This window comes from Littorina saxatilis, linkage group LG14 (assembly GCF_037325665.1).
Source record: "Littorina saxatilis isolate snail1 linkage group LG14, US_GU_Lsax_2.0, whole genome shotgun sequence".
NCBI classification, from domain to species: domain Eukaryota; kingdom Metazoa; phylum Mollusca; class Gastropoda; order Littorinimorpha; family Littorinidae; genus Littorina; species Littorina saxatilis.
Genome location: NC_090258.1, coordinates 42345310 through 42360762, shown reverse-complemented (window position 1 = coordinate 42360762; position 15453 = coordinate 42345310). Strand labels below are relative to the sequence as shown.

Below are 15453 nucleotides of genomic sequence, written 5' to 3'. Positions count from 1 at the left end.
ATAATCTTGTAGACTCTTTGTGTAGGCAAATTGCATTTTTAATTAGGGAATTGTTTGAAAGGTATGCTGTAGGCAAGTTTTTCTAAGCAACTTATTGTGTAAGATGAGTTTTCAGCGTGTGATCAGCGCACTACTTGTATCGCCCTATCATCTTAGCTGCAGTCAGTCCGGTACTGCTCTAGAACTGTCCATTTACGCACTGTGCCATCTTGAACCAGTGACAACGTTTTTATATTTAGTCAAGTTTTGACTAAATATTTTAACATCGAGGGGGAATCGAAACGAGGGTCGTGGTGTATGTGCGTGTGTGTGTCTGTCTGTCTGTCTGTGTGTGTGTGTAGAGCGATTCAGACTAAACTACTGGACCGATCTTTATGAAATTTTACATAAGAGTTCCTGGGTATGAAATCCCCATACGTTTTTTTCATTTTTTTGATAAATGTCTTTGATGACGTCATATCCGGCTTTTCGTGAAAGTTGAGGCGGCACTGTCACGCCCTCATTTTTCAACCAAATTGGTTGAAATTTTGGTCAAGTAATCTTCGACGAAGCCCGGACTTCGGCATTGCATTTCAGCTTGGTGGCTTAAAAATTAATTAATGACTTTGGTCATTAAAAATCTGAAAATTGTAAAAAAAAATAAAAATTTATAAAACGATCCAAATTTACGTTTATCTTATTCTCCAACATTTGCTGATTCCAAAAACATATAAATATGTTATATTCGGATTAAAAACAAGCTCTGAAAATTAAATATATAAAAATTATTATCAACATTAAATTGTCCAAATCAATTTAAAAACACTTTCATCTTATTCCTTGTCGGTTCCTGATTCCAAAAACATATAGATATGATATGTTTGGATTAAAAACACGCTCAGAAAGTTAAAACAAAGAGAGGTACAGAAAAGCGTGCTATCCTTCTTAGCGCAACTACTACCCCGCTCTTCCTGTCAATTTCACTGCCTTTGCCATGAGCGGTGGACTGACGATGCTACGAGTATACCGGTCTTGCTGAAAAATGGCATTGCGTTCAGTTTCATTCTGTGAGTTCGACAGCTACTTGACTAAATATTGTATTTTCGCCTTACGCGACTTGTTTATCTTCTGGTTGCGTTTCATCAGTTTGATCTGATTCCCGGACCGTATGTAAGCTGATGGCCGAGTGGTAACGCACTTGCGCTCGGAAGCGAGAGGTTGCGAGTTCGACCCTGGGTCAGGGCGTTAGCAATTTTCTCCCCCCTTTCCTAACCTAGGTGGTGGGTTCAAGTGCTAGTCTTTCGGATGAGACGAAAAACCGAGGTCCCTTCGTGTACACTACATTGGGGTGTGCACGTTAAATATCCCACGATTGACAAAAGGGTCTTTCCTGGCAAAATTGTATAGGTAAAGATAAAAATGTCCACCAAAATACCTGTGTGACTTGGAATAATAGGCCGTGAAAAGTAGGATATGCGCCGAAATGGCTGCGATCTGCTGGCCGATGTCGAGTCACTCCAAAAGGTACAAAACTCTGCCGCCAAATTGATATACCGTTCTAAGAAGTTTGATCATGTCACACCACTTCTTCGTTCCCTTCATCGGCTTCCCGTGTCCGCTCGTATCAGATACAAGCTTGCTTGTATCTGTTTCTGTGCCAAATTTGAAGATGGCCCTAAATACCTCAAGGAACTGCTCGTCACATATGACAATCCCTCTGACTACAACCTCCGCTCACGCGCTGACAGTCGCAAACTGGAAACTCTCGAGCGAAGCTTGCCTTCTTTTGGAGATCGCTCGTTTGCTTCTGCGGCTGCCATTGTCTGGAATTCTCTCCCTTCCTCCGTTCGCCATTCTGCTTCTAAGGACTCTTTCCGCAGTTCCCTTAAAACGCACCTTTTTCGCGAATCCTTGTAAATTGTCCTTGCCATCTTTATAGACTGTTAGAGGTGATGTTAGATTCGTTGTTTGAGTGTGTCTTTTTATATTTAGTCAAGTTTTGACTAAATATTTTAACATCGAGGGGGAATCGAAACGAGGGTCGTGGTGTATGTGCGTGTGTGTGTGTGTGTGTGTGTGTGTGTCTGTGTGTGTGTGTAGAGCGATTCAGACTAAACTACTGGACCGATCTTTATGAAATTTGACATGAGAGTTCCTGGGTATGAAATCCCCGAAATTTTTTTCATTTTTTGGATAAATGTCTTTGATGACGTCATATCCGGCTTTTCGTGAAAGTTGAGGCGGCACTGTCACGCCCTCATTTTTCAACCAAATTGGTTGAAATTTTGGTCAAGTAATTTTCGACGAAGCCCGGGGTTCGGTATTGCATTTCAGCTTGGTGGCTTAAAAATTAATTAATGACTTTGGTCATTAAAAATCGGAAAATTGTAAAAAAAAATAAAAATTTATAAAACGATCCAAATTTACGTTTATCTTATTTTCCATCATTTGCTGATTCCAAAAACATATAAATATATTATATTCGGATTAAAAACAAGCTCTGAAAATTAAATATATAAAAATTATTATCAAAATTAAATTGTCCAAATCAATTTAAAAACACTTTCATCTTATTCCTTGTCGGTTCCTGATTCCAAAAACATATAGATATGATATGTTTGGATTAAAAACACGCTCAGAAAGTTAAAACAAAGAGAGGTACAGAAAAGCGTGCTATCCTTCTTAGCGCAACTACTACCCCGCTCTTCTTGTCAATTTCACTGCCTTTGCCATGAGTGGTGGACTGACGATGCTACGAGTATACGGTCTTGCTGAAAAATGGAATTGCGTTCAGTTTCATTCTGTGAGTTCGACAGCTACTTGACTAAATATTGTATTTTCGCCTTACGCGACTTGTTTGTATAGTTGCTTCAGCTTTGATTGAGCCATAGGGTTGTGTATGAAATTTGCATTTAGTCTTTCTTTTTCTTGCTGAGTGTATGTACAGTCTAGAGAGGAGACGGACATGGTGTGAGCTTGTCCAGGGGGGGTATATGAACATCTCAGTGGCAGGGGGATGGAAGCACTTGCTAATGAGTGGGAGTGTGTATGCGCGTGGTGTGCACGAGGATGTATGCACGTGAGTGATATTTGTAAATGTGTATTATGATAACATCATCTTTGTATTTATATTATTGAAATTGTTATATCTCGATGTACAGCGCTAAGAGCATAGTTAAATTTGTGAAGCGGCGCTATATAAGCTATCTTTATTATTATTATTATTATTTATTATTAATGCGTGATGTATTGTGTAAAAAAAAATTCCATCTCACACGGCATAAATAAATCCCTGCGCCTTGAATATGTGCGCGATATAAATTGCATAAAATAAAAATTAAAATAAATAAATAAATCCCTGCGCTTAGAACTGTACCCACGGAATACGCGCGATATAAGCCTCACATTGATTGATTGATTGATGCCTACCGGTACCAGCTGATGATGTGAGGCGATCCCTGACCGCCTGGTTATTGTTTTATTTTCTGCTCTGAGGTGTGAGGTGTGAGGTGTGAGGTGATGAATAAACCCATGCACACGCTATGCTGATGTTCGAGTTTTCCTTCCCCTTGTTACACACAGTTCTGTAGGTTCATCTCGGTATTCCACCCCCTCGGCTTTCAGTTGTGAATATTAAGCTTAGTGATCGAATGTGGAAGCTACGTTGGGCCAAAGGTCACAGAAGATTTGCGTCGTGCAGCGAAGGAAAGAATCGTGATCTTGTTTCCGACTCGGTACCTCTTTGTTTTTCATTAGACCTGTTATTCTGCTTACTCGGCTTTGTTAGATGTTTGCATATCTTGCTGCTATTTTCTTTGCTTTTATTATAGTTTCTTATTTGTGCTTCGTTTATCGATACAACGTCTTGTGCACGGGTCAAAATGTGTGTGTCAGGAGTCGTTTTACTTGAACTTGGCGTTCGTGTTTCTCCGAACGTCTGTGTATCGAAACACAGATACACGCACTCCATGACTCTGTAAGAAGACAAAACATATCGCTAAGTTTCATTTGTTTTTGATGAATGTATGACCTTTCATGAAGTAGTTTTGTTTTTTGTTTACTTTTGCCAGTTTGCCAGTTCGTTTTTGGAACTTTGCAAAGCAGTGTCGTGTCGTCTGTTTAGGTCTGGGAAAAACCAATGAAAATGGCCGAAGAATCCCCGAGCGTTTCTATTGGGTTTGCTTTTGATTATCCATGTATAACCTGCTTCCTGCAACTATGGTAACCGGGGATTTATTGCCTGGGGAACATGCGATTTATTTCCCAGGTGCTTGTGAATGAAAACTCGTGAAAATGATGACAATATCTGTTATTGACGCCCTTCCAAAGTCTAACCAATTAGCTTTGGTCGATTTCAACAAATCCGCTCGCGCGGTTGCATACAACCCAAGTAGGTGGCACCCAGTTTCGCTTCGTTCACCTCAACCCATGTCTCTCGTTTTAATTCTTTGAGGAGTGCTTTCTTGGCTTTGCTGACAAACAAGGTGTTTTGGTGTGTGGCCCCCATGTAAGGTTCGACGTGAAGGTGAGGCCCAGGAATTTGACTTGTTGTTTTAGGCTCTAGCGGTGTGTTGTTGACTGTAACTGTGACCTTTTTCTGCACCTTCTTTCTCGTGACAATATAAATGTCGTTTTCTCGGCGGCAATTTCAAAGCCGTTTGTTAACAAATGATCGACAATGTTGGCTTCTGCATTTAATATATCTTAAGGTTGGTTCTGTGTTGAGTTTCTTTTGATTTGTGGTTTGACCATAAAGCCAGATCGTCCGCATACAGAGTTCCATCCGTCCTGGCTTTGTGAATGTCAAGCAGCATGATGCTGAACAATGTCGGGGCAACGACACTACCACGAGGGACTCCCGTGTTGAGTATGAAGAAAACGTCCTAACGGGGAATAAAAACCTAGAATGGGAATCGACACGAGGGTGGTGGTGGTGGTGGGGTGTGTGTGTGTGTGTGTGTACGTGTGTGTGTACGTGTGTGGGTACGTGGGTGTGAGTGAGTGTGTGGGTATGTGTGTGAGTGAGAGTGAGTGTGTATGCATGTGTGTGTCTGTGTGTGTATGTGTGTATGTGTGTGAGTGAGAGTGTGTGTGTGTGTGTGTGTGTGTGTGCGTTCGCGTGAGTGTGTGCGTGCGTGAGTGTGTGTGTGTGTGTGTGTGTGTGTGTGTGTGTGTGTGTGTGTGTTACCTCATACAGCTTGTTGACCTCTATGGGGTCACGTGACATGACGATACCATCAAAAGAAACGCCCATATACACCGCTGTCTGCTGGTTGTTACTCAGCACGACGCACCGCCCGTGGTTATCATGGAAACGATGGGCCTGCAAAGTAACATCAACATTTAGAAAGTAAAATGTATAATCAGAGTGACAATTGATTTCCGTGTTCTACGTGTGTAGAGGTATGAACTGTACATTTTGGTACTATCTGCACTAATACGTGGAAATAGCACCTACAGCGCTTCAATGACTGTGAAGGTCACTTCAAACACTGTTACATAGAAACTGGTTTAGTCTCCAAGCATACCGACGAGTAGTAGCGTGGTACAGTCAAATGAATGTTTACTTTTTGAAAACTGAAGAATGATCACTCCCCTCAGGCAGCTAGAACTAACCATACTGCTGTTGTTCAGCCGCTGCGCTATGATACTCTGGGACAGACACATGTACTGAGAGAGAGAGAGAGAGAGAGAGAGAGAGAGAGAGAGAGAGAGAGAGAGAGAGAGAGAGAGAGAGAGAGAGAGAGAGAGAGAGAGAGAGAGAGAGAGAGAGAGAGTGAGAGAGAATTGAATTGAATTGCATCGAATTGACATTTATTTTACGAGGGTGACAGAATAAGCAATGTATACATGCTTCTTTTCATCCGGCCCTCGCCCATTTAGGGGTAACAAACAAGAAGAAATAAAAGATAAGTTTAACAATAGTACAAATGACATATTTACCATAATTAACATGTCAAGCAACCAATAAGACATTTTAAGATGCATTAGGATTCTTTAGCAATGCTTGAAAATGATATACTGTGCAAAAAAAGTATCGCATAAGTTCCAGACACACATTCTGATTGGAACACCTCGAAACTAGCTTTTGCAGTTCAGTTGAACCCGATAGTCGATTGAGTGGGCAAAATTAACCGCGCACGTGCAAGATGTGCATTTTGAGGCCAACACGCCAATTTTGTTGTTTTGTGCTCCTGTACTGCAAGGTTTTTTTTGAGATTTCACTCGAACTTTCGCGTAAGGTTAGCTGAGCTCATGTGCCAACTTGGGCGATAAAAAGCGAAGCAATTCTGACTGATGCGGCCATTCCCTGAGGAAATGAAAAATGTCACAACTCAACGCTTCAGTACGAGAGAACGCCCTTGGCCGCCTTCAAGCAGGCCAGAGCCAATCCCAGGTTGCCAGAGCCCTGCGGGTGTCCCAGAGCACCATCTTTCGCCTCTGACACCGTTTTCAACAAACTGGGTCGTCAGCTCCCGCGCCAAGGTCAGGACGACCTAGAGTGACGACACAGGCGCAAGATCGCTACATCCGGGTCACCCATCTCAGGCATCGGTTTCAGTCAGCCTCGGTGACCGCTAGGGCACTGCCTGGTGGCCGCCGCATCTCCGTGCAGACCGTCCGGAACCGCCTGCATACAACTACACGCTTACAGGCCACTCCGGGGCAACGTCCTGACTCGCCGCCATTGCCAGGCCAGGATGCAGTGGGCGAACCAGCACCTCCAGTGGACCCTTGCCAACAACTGGCGCCACGATGTCTTCAGCGATGAGTCTTATTTCCTCCTGCAACATCACGACAGCAGAGGGAGGGTGTAGAGGAGGCAAGGAGAGCGCTACCACCAGCAGTGCGTAGATGAGGCGCCTCCTCATGGTGGTGGGCGCGTGATGGTGTGGGGGGCCATCACCAACACTGGCAGGAGCCAGCTTGTGGAAGTTCCAGGCCGCCTGAACGCCCAGCACTACGTGCAGGACACTCTGCAGCCACACGCCCTGGCCCTCCTGGCCGCGCCACGGGCTCAGTTCCAGCATGATAACGCCAGACCCCACACCGCCAGACTCACCACAAACTTCCTGGCCGCCAACAACGTGAACACTCTGCCCTGGCCCTCTCTCTCCCCAGATTTGAACCCAATTGAACACGCATGGGATGAACTGGGAAGAAGGCTCAATGCGAGAGTTAACGCCCCTCCCAACAGGAGACAACTCTTCCAGGCCTTACAGCAAGAGTGGGACAACATTCCCCAACAGACTTTGCGAAGACTCATTGCTTCCATGCCAAGGAGATGCCAGGCTGTAATTGACTCACGTGGAAGCCATACTCGTTACTGACTTTGACCTTGGTTTGTGTGAAGGTCACGCTCAATGAATAACTGCAAAGTCCAGCAAATAAAGACATGCATCTGTGCTATCGAAAAAGCTCAAAAACTTTTCTGCCCGACGTATGTATTGTTTGTTCGAAAGAATGAAATCTCAATAAAATTTTTCATCAAACTAACTATGCGATACTTTTTTTGCACAGTGTATATAACAGAGAAATATGTGTTTGTATAAAAAAAAATAAAAAATAAAAAATATAAAATCCTTCATGAATTATATATAATCATGTTTTTCAATATAATCAGAGAGTACAGTTATATTTTGCCAGAGATATATTTTAGAGAGAGAGAGAGAGAGAGAGAGAGAGGGGGGGAGAGGAGAGAGAGAGAGAGGGAAAGAGAGAGAGAGAGAGGGAGTGTATGTGTGTGTGGGGGGAGAGAGAGTATATATGTGTGTGTTTTGTGTGTGTGTGCGTGCGCGCGTGTGTGTGTGTGTGTGTGTGTGTGTGAGTGTGTGTGTGTATGTGTGTGTGTGTGTGTATGTGTGTGTGTGTGTATGTGTGTGTGTGTGTGTATGTGTGTGTGTGTGTATGTGTGTGTGTGTTTGTATGTTTGTGTGCGTATGTGTGTGTGTGTTTGTGTCAGTGTGTGTGTATGTGTGTGTGTATGTGTGTGTGTGTCAGTGTATATGTGTGTGTGTGTCTGTGTGTGTGTGTAAGTGTGTGTCATGTGTGTGTGTATGTGTGTGTGTGTATGAGTGTGTGTGTGTGTATGTGTGTGTGTGTGTGTGTGTGTGTGTGTGTGTGTGTGTGTGTGTGTGTGTGTGTAGGAGAGAGAGAAAGAGAGGTACTGGGACAAGAAGCATTCATGGCGACAGCTTTCACAGATCAAGATGACTACTACACAATGGATGCCAGTTCCAAAGGTCAGTTAACTGGTATTGGCCAGGTCATCGGGGGTTGTTGTTTCCCTTGATCAGGGGGTTGCAAGAGTGATTTCCCTTTACCACCGACCACATCCGGTTAGTACACTAGCAAAGCACGCGGAGAAGGCAAGAGTAGACAGAGAAGATGGACAGGAATCGAGATTTTAGAGCATGGAAGGTGCCAGAGCTGAAGACATTTTTGAAAGACAGAGGTATTAATGTGTCCGGCAGAAAGGAAGAACTCATCGCAAGGGCTAAAGGCTGTGAAGCCTTGGACATCAGCGTCAATATTCACGATGATGATTCAGAAAACAGTGGCCTCATGCTTCGACAGTATGAACTTTTAACCACTCCTAATGGTTACAAACTGCCTGATCCCACAAAGCTGGACGGTTGGAAAGACGTTTTGGAGTGTCCTGATGTAACAGATCGACACATCACTGAATATTTGGTGCACAGCCGTCATCGAACCGAGGACAAAAGGCAAATGGGTGAGTAACTAACTTCGGTAGAGTATCAGCAAACAACGTTATTATAAGGTACAATTTTACACATGTATGTACATTATGTATGATATGTTGATACAGTACAATTTACACACACCATGTACTCCCAATTAAAAGACTGTGGAACAGCATTTAAGGAGTCACTTAATTTCATTTGAAATAATGGTGAACTGGAAACAAAAGTATTTAAAAGATTTACATCAGGTGTTGGCAGGGCCCCACCACCATAGGCGCACCGCCAGGTCTTTTTATCCTGCTTTTAAACACTGCCCAAATTCCAGCAGTTGACACCACCAACCTGGAAGGGCATGCATGTTTTTTTTTAAGATTTTAAACTCCGTCACGCTGCGCTCTCGCCCATTGCGACGACAGCCATTATTGGCTACTGCAATGTACTACATCCAGATCCAGATCCAGTATGAGGAAGGCTTTCCAAAATTCAGTGTGTGCTGTCTTCCATGACACAGTCACTGAGTCAGTCGATCCGTCAGCAGCATTTAATTGTTGTTGTTGGTGGTTTTTTTTCAAGCTAATAGGTTTTAAAATTTTACTTCAAATTCAAAGATTGACAAGTTTGTTTCAAGCACAATTCACTGTTAATAATCGTTGTGCAGATTCAATCAATAGTACTAAAAATTTTGGTAAAATGTTTCACTTGTTTTCCATTCATTCAGATCATATAATCCTTGAAATATGTGATTATTTGTTTTGCCAGGTGCAACAAGACAGTTGAAAGCCTCGTCTCTGTTCAAGGAAGGCCACGTCTTCTCCCCCAACTACCACCCTATTGCAGAAGACTGCAGCCACTGCTTTGTCTCGGCCAGAGTGATGCCATCACTGCCTGGGAGGGACCAGAGGACCACGCCACACCATTTTACATGGATCTGCCTCAGCAAGTCGGATGGCGTAGTTCATTCTGCAGACTGCTCATGTACTGCGGGGTAAGAGAAACAGCAAAGATTTGATGAATGAGATGTTTGTGCCTTTTTTGCAGGCGTTAAGCATCAAGCCCATCAAGACCCCAAATCAGTATGTCTAACAGAATAGTTTACTACAGTGCAAAGGGGGAACATCCAGAGTAATTTTTCACAATGCAAGAGTTGTGCAGATTAAAGATGTAATCTTCTGTTTTAGTGTAGATCAGTTGGTTTTTTTTAATTTTTTTATATATATTTGTGCAAAAATTGGAAATCTAGGCGAGACAATTTTCTGCTTGCCTCTTGATATTGGATGCAGAGATAGCTCCTCAGGGGGGTCCACTATATACACACTTTTGTATTATTTTAAGACAAATCCGTCGCTTGATTGCATTAAAAAATACTTTTGACTAGCATGTTAAAAAAAGTTAAAGGTTGGCATTGTAAAATATGGTCGATCAAGTCCTTTCTTTCCTTGGTGTGAACAATACAAACATTTACTCTTTCATAATGATGAAGTTTTTTACTTTGTTTCTTGCTTTGCTTTCAGTGAAGGGGGTTCTTGCAACCACATCGCAGCAGTCCTGTACATGTTGGCGGACCTGACAGAGAGGCGTCAGCAGGGCCTGCTGTCCTGCACATCCCAGACAGCGGAACCTCAGTCCCAAGAAGGTGACAGAGAGACCTCTGCGGCCATCAGTGCCAAAGAACACAGGATTTGTTCCAGGAAAAGTAGTCATGAACTTTTCAAGGCTCAGGGACAAGCTGGTGAAATGTGCTCCCGAGTGTGGGTACGTCTCGGTGACAGCAGACCCCGCAGAGCAGCCCGAGGCAGTCCAGTTTGGTTTGCCACAGCCATCGTTTCTCTACTGCGACTGGGTAGACTTGAGGTCCAAACCATGTAGATTGACATTTGAGCACTATGTGCAGTCACTCTCTTTGACTGAGAAAGATAGAGAAGAGATGGAGAGAGGGACTAGGGGGCAGGCAAAGAATTTCCGGTGGTGTCAGGCTAGGTTGGGGAGACTGACAAGTTCCAGATTTGGAGCTGTCATGTGTCGACAGGAGAAAACTGCTCCAGACTCCCTTGTTGGTGAGGTCATGGGCTATGGTTTCTTTGACTCTGTTTTCACAAAATGGGGACGAGACCACGAGGCTGCTGCACGCAGGCAATACTTTAACCGTATGACAAAGTGCCACCACCCTCTGACAATAGTATCAGAATGTGGCCTTTTAGTCGACACGGCACACCCTTACCTGTCCACAAGTCCTGATGGCCTTGTGAGCTGCCCCCACTGTTCTCCGTCTCGTGGTGTTTTAGAGATCAAGTGCCCCTACACTCACAGGAATGAAACAGTGGAGGAAGCTTGCAAGGACAACACATTTTGTTGCAGGCTCGTGGATGGGAAGGTTATGCTCAAACGCAATCACAAGTATTTTTCTCAAGTGCAGGGGCAGATGGCTATCACTGGGAGGCAATGGTGTGATTTTGTTGTGTGGACAATGAAGGAGATGACTGTCGAAAGAATTGTTTTTGACAAGGAAATGTGGGAATCTTCAATTTCCAAGCTGAGGGCTTTCTTTTTGAAGGGAGTTGTACCCGAGATTTTTTCCAGACGAGTGCAGAGGAAATTACGTCTGTACCAATGATGGCAGGGCAGTCTTGTGTGTGTGCCAATTTAATTCACCTGGTTGTGTGTAAATGTTTATCTCTTGAGGAATAGGCTAAACAGAAAAATTGCCATCATTTAGGCAACAATCTGATGTGTGTGTGTATCCTGGCTCGCGGATTCAAACACTGTTCACGCCCCAGGTAGTTTTACCAATTCTTTAATCAGAAGTGAAGTTAAGTGAAGACGGTAAAAAACTGAAACATATGTAAACAAAAGAAACCATAAGAAAAAGTACAAACTAATATGAAAAGAATCAAAACACAAAATCGCAACCTCTAAACCACCGCAGTCGCGACCGAAAAAACCAACGCTTGGTGGCAAATGGGGTACACAAAAAATCGAATTATCCAAACACACAACTGAAGCACTGGGGCCTTCGTTCCGAGTCGTTTTCTTTTACCATAACTTAAAACCAAGAAAACACTACATCGACCGAAGTCGGCACGCTTCTTACTTTTACTATAATTCCTACAACAACACTAACAACACTCTCAAATGAACAAAATCACAAACTCAGAAAACTAAACCAGATCTACAACAAGGAAAAAATGGCGGAATAGCTCGACAACCACGTGGAAGACTGCAAATCTTACTCTACCAAACAATGTGTGTCAAGAGCGATCACACAAACGATTACAACCCCAAAAACAATGTAAATCATACTAGAGTCGGATCCTTTATTAAAAGAAATGAAAATTACTCACACTTCGTGGGCCACCAGACCTCTTTAAAGAGAGGAAGAGAGAAACCGTCCCGGCAAGGACAGATTCAGGGGAAACTACTAAGTAAAAATTTACAAAGCACAATGATCTCCCTTATACTTCTAGAAGTACATATTCTTTCAACTGGAATAAACGAAACGAAATTAAAAGAAGATTAACAAGAAGGGCAAAGCCCATACGACTCACATGCTTGACCTTGACCTTTACATAGCAATGACATCATACACTAAGAACTGCTTTACACATTTTTCCTACCAAAATACATGTTCATCCAAGGTCATGCAACACAAAGCTGTTAATTCAAGACATGGTGCTTATTGGCTCTTTCTACCATGAGATATGGTCACTTTTAGTGGTTCACTACCTTATTTTGGTCACATTTCATAAGGGTCAAAGTGACCTTGACCTTGATCATATGTGACCAAATGTGTCTCATGATGAAAGCATAACATGTGCCCCACATAATTTTTAAGTTTGAAACAGTTATCTTCCATAGTTCAGGGTCAAGGTCACTTCAAAATATGTATACAATCCAACTTTGAAGAGCTCCTGTGACCTTGACCTTGAAGCAAGGTAAACCAAACTGGTATCAAAAGATGGGGCTTACTTTGCCCTATATATCATATATAGGTGAGGTATTCAATCTCAAAAACTTCAGAGAAAATGGGAAAAATGTGAAAAATAGCTGTTTTTTAGACAACATTTATGGCCCCTGCGACCTTGACCTTGAAGCAAGGTCAAGATGCTATGTATGTTTTTTGGGGCCTTGTCATCATACACCATCTTGCCAAATTTGGTACTGATAGACTGAATAGTGTCCAAGAAATATCCAACGTTAAAGTTTTCCGGACGGACGGACGGACGTCCGGACGGACGGACGGACGGACGACTCGGGTGAGTACATAGACTCACTTTTGCTTCGCATGTGAGTCAAAAATACTGTCGGAGACAGAACAGTGTGTGTGCGTGCAATAGGCGCTTTCAGTTCAAATTATGATGCACTCACTTGTAGTGTAACTGTTTTTATTTTTATATAAAGACGTTTGTTTTTTGTTTGTTATTCTGGTGATTTAGTGTCAGTATTTATAGTCTGCCATTTTTGCAAACCTTGGTAAGATCTTAGTCCATTTATTGTCTAAGCTCTCTCTCATTTGTTTGTGCTTGTTTGACAAATTTGATTTTGGATAAGGCCACACAAAAAAAGGTCTGTTTACGGTAACATAGGCCAAAAAAATAGGGTCGGTAGGTCGGGATTTTTTTTTCTCCAAAAAAACATATTTTTACGTTATTTTGCCAAAAAAACAAGATTTTTTTTTTCCAAATGCCAAAAAAAGTCTAGGGTCGCGCGAAAAAACTAGGGTCGGTCGGGTTACCGTAAACAGACCTTTTTTTTTTGGCCTAACAGTTTGCAATTGCAAGAGTTAAAATAATGAAATGCCAAATCAAAGGGGAAAACTAATAATTATGCCATTCTGACGAGTGTTATTTTTGAAGTTGATGTACATTTTGTAACTGATTGAGCATAGACATTCACTCTGCTGCTTCAAGTGAATTATTAATCTGAATAAATTTAGGCTCAGAACTGAATGTATTGGTGCTTATTTCTGATTATAGCAAGAATGACTTGATTGTGATATATATGTGATGTGTTTACTGAAAATCTCCACCTCATTCACCAACTCAACATTCATCCAAAATTAACACATGAGATCTATTTTCAGTTAACAAATACATATGTGTGTCTTTATTTGAATATTATCGCATTTGTGAAATGCAAAATATATATACAGCAAAACCGGTTGTACAAGAGCCTGACACCAAAATCAAACTATTTTCAATGTGCTCAAGGTCACTAATTATGCAAAAGAAAATGATCATATGAAAGATTGCAGTTGACCTAAAAAAAAAAAGAAGATTAACTCATCTGGATTACGCAGACACAGATTTGGAACACGTCTTTGATACACTTTCTCAAAGCATTATCCTGCCTACTTGTGCTTGCAGTGTCACACCCTTGAAGTTCAGCAATACACAAAGTTTCATTTCACAGAATGCTTTCAATAGAAGATCAGCTGTCACTGAGTGTCAGATTCTTTTCCAGATTTATACACACGGGTTCAAAGTTTGTCCGCTGTATCTTCACAGAATGTACACTTGTACACACAGATCTATACAAAGTTTGTCAGTACCCTAGGGCCAGAATTCAACAACAAATAAACTTGCATTTCACAGAATGCTTTGATTTTTATCAACAGATCAGAATATTTGCCACACTTGTACACACAGATACAACGTTTTGTCAGCTGCTCTTGGGTCAAAGATCAACAACAAATAAACTTCTTCTATTTCACAGAATGCGTTCAATTTCATCATCAGACCAGCTATGTTTTATGACGAGGGTTTAGAGGAGGATACAGCATTGTCAGTGCATTGCAGACTTTCCAAATCTTATTAGGTTCCTTTGTGCACGGCAAAACCGTTGAGAGAATTCGGAATTTCTTTACTCGGGCCATATACCTCTCAACATGAATTCTCATTGACGCTACTCTTCTGGTTTTAATAATCTGTTCAGCACTCATCTTCTTCTTTTTGTTTTTCTTTGGTGGGATAATCAAATCAATCTGTCTCTCTGTGGTGTATTTTGAGATTTCAAATCCCTTGTCAGCCATGATTGCATCACCTTTTTCTAACATATCCAATAAACCTGAACGCAAAGTAATCTGTTGGTCGCTAGCACTACCTAACCAGAGGTCGGAAACAAATGATAGAACACCATGGGGAGTTATTCCTATCAAAGCCTTCCAGGTCATGGTGGATTTGTAATGACTGTATGTGAGTGTTTGTGATATGAGTGATGAAGGCCTGTGTGTGAAAAGTTCGGTACAATCAATCACGATCCTTGTTCTCGGAAATAATGTCTTAAAATCTTTAGGCATTGTGGAATCAACCTGCTGCCTGGTTGGCCATACAATAAGGGGAAGGAGGTTAGTGTGTAAAAAGACAATCCATCTGTTAAAGATCTGTTTGGCAGTTGTTTTCGAAACTCAAAATCTGTCAGCTAGGTCCCCAAGAAGGAGTCCTAAACGCAGCCTCATCAACACCAACAGAAATTCGTCAACATAGCGGAGTTGACTCCGCTCACCCACCTCCCTCCTCAAATGGTCTCTGTCACTGGACAGTTCATCAAACACAGCCTTGAATGTCTCCCCGTTTGGTATCCCAGTGTAGAAGTTTACCTTGTCCTTGTTGCTGCTGATGTCCTCGAACACTAGGGCTGGCAAAACACACTGTGTAGCACTGTTCACGTGATCAATGTTTGTCTGTACGGCCTTGTCTGATTCCTATATTCAGTTGGGTTGCTCACTGTGTTCATCCCTGCTTCCTTGGTACTAGCTCTTGCAACACTAGTCTGG

At 42.3% G+C, this 15453-nt stretch overlaps 3 protein-coding genes across 3 annotated transcripts in view; 1 reads left to right on the top strand and 2 right to left on the bottom strand.

Moving 5' to 3' along the window:
- The window catches only part of LOC138946784 (uncharacterized), a 64514-nt gene that overhangs the window by 20365 nt on the left and 28696 nt on the right, over positions 1 to 15453 (bottom strand). The window contains exon 10 of the mRNA XM_070318187.1: positions 5168 to 5302. Within this exon, the coding sequence (XP_070174288.1) occupies positions 5168 to 5302 (135 nt within the window). The remainder of the gene's footprint in view (positions 1 to 5167; positions 5303 to 15453) is intronic.
- Positions 8173 to 10550, top strand: LOC138946786 (uncharacterized). The gene is made up of 3 exons (XM_070318189.1): positions 8173 to 8713; positions 9444 to 9669; positions 10196 to 10550. The coding sequence occupies exons 1-3, from the start codon at positions 8368 to 8370 to the stop codon at positions 10548 to 10550; spliced, it is 927 nt and encodes a 308-aa protein (XP_070174290.1). The 5' UTR covers positions 8173 to 8367.
- LOC138946785 (uncharacterized) overlaps positions 15085 to 15453 on the bottom strand; it is a 3097-nt gene continuing 2728 nt past the window's right edge. The window contains exon 6 of the mRNA XM_070318188.1: positions 15085 to 15314. Coding sequence (XP_070174289.1) covers positions 15085 to 15314 — 230 coding nt within the window. The remainder of the gene's footprint in view (positions 15315 to 15453) is intronic.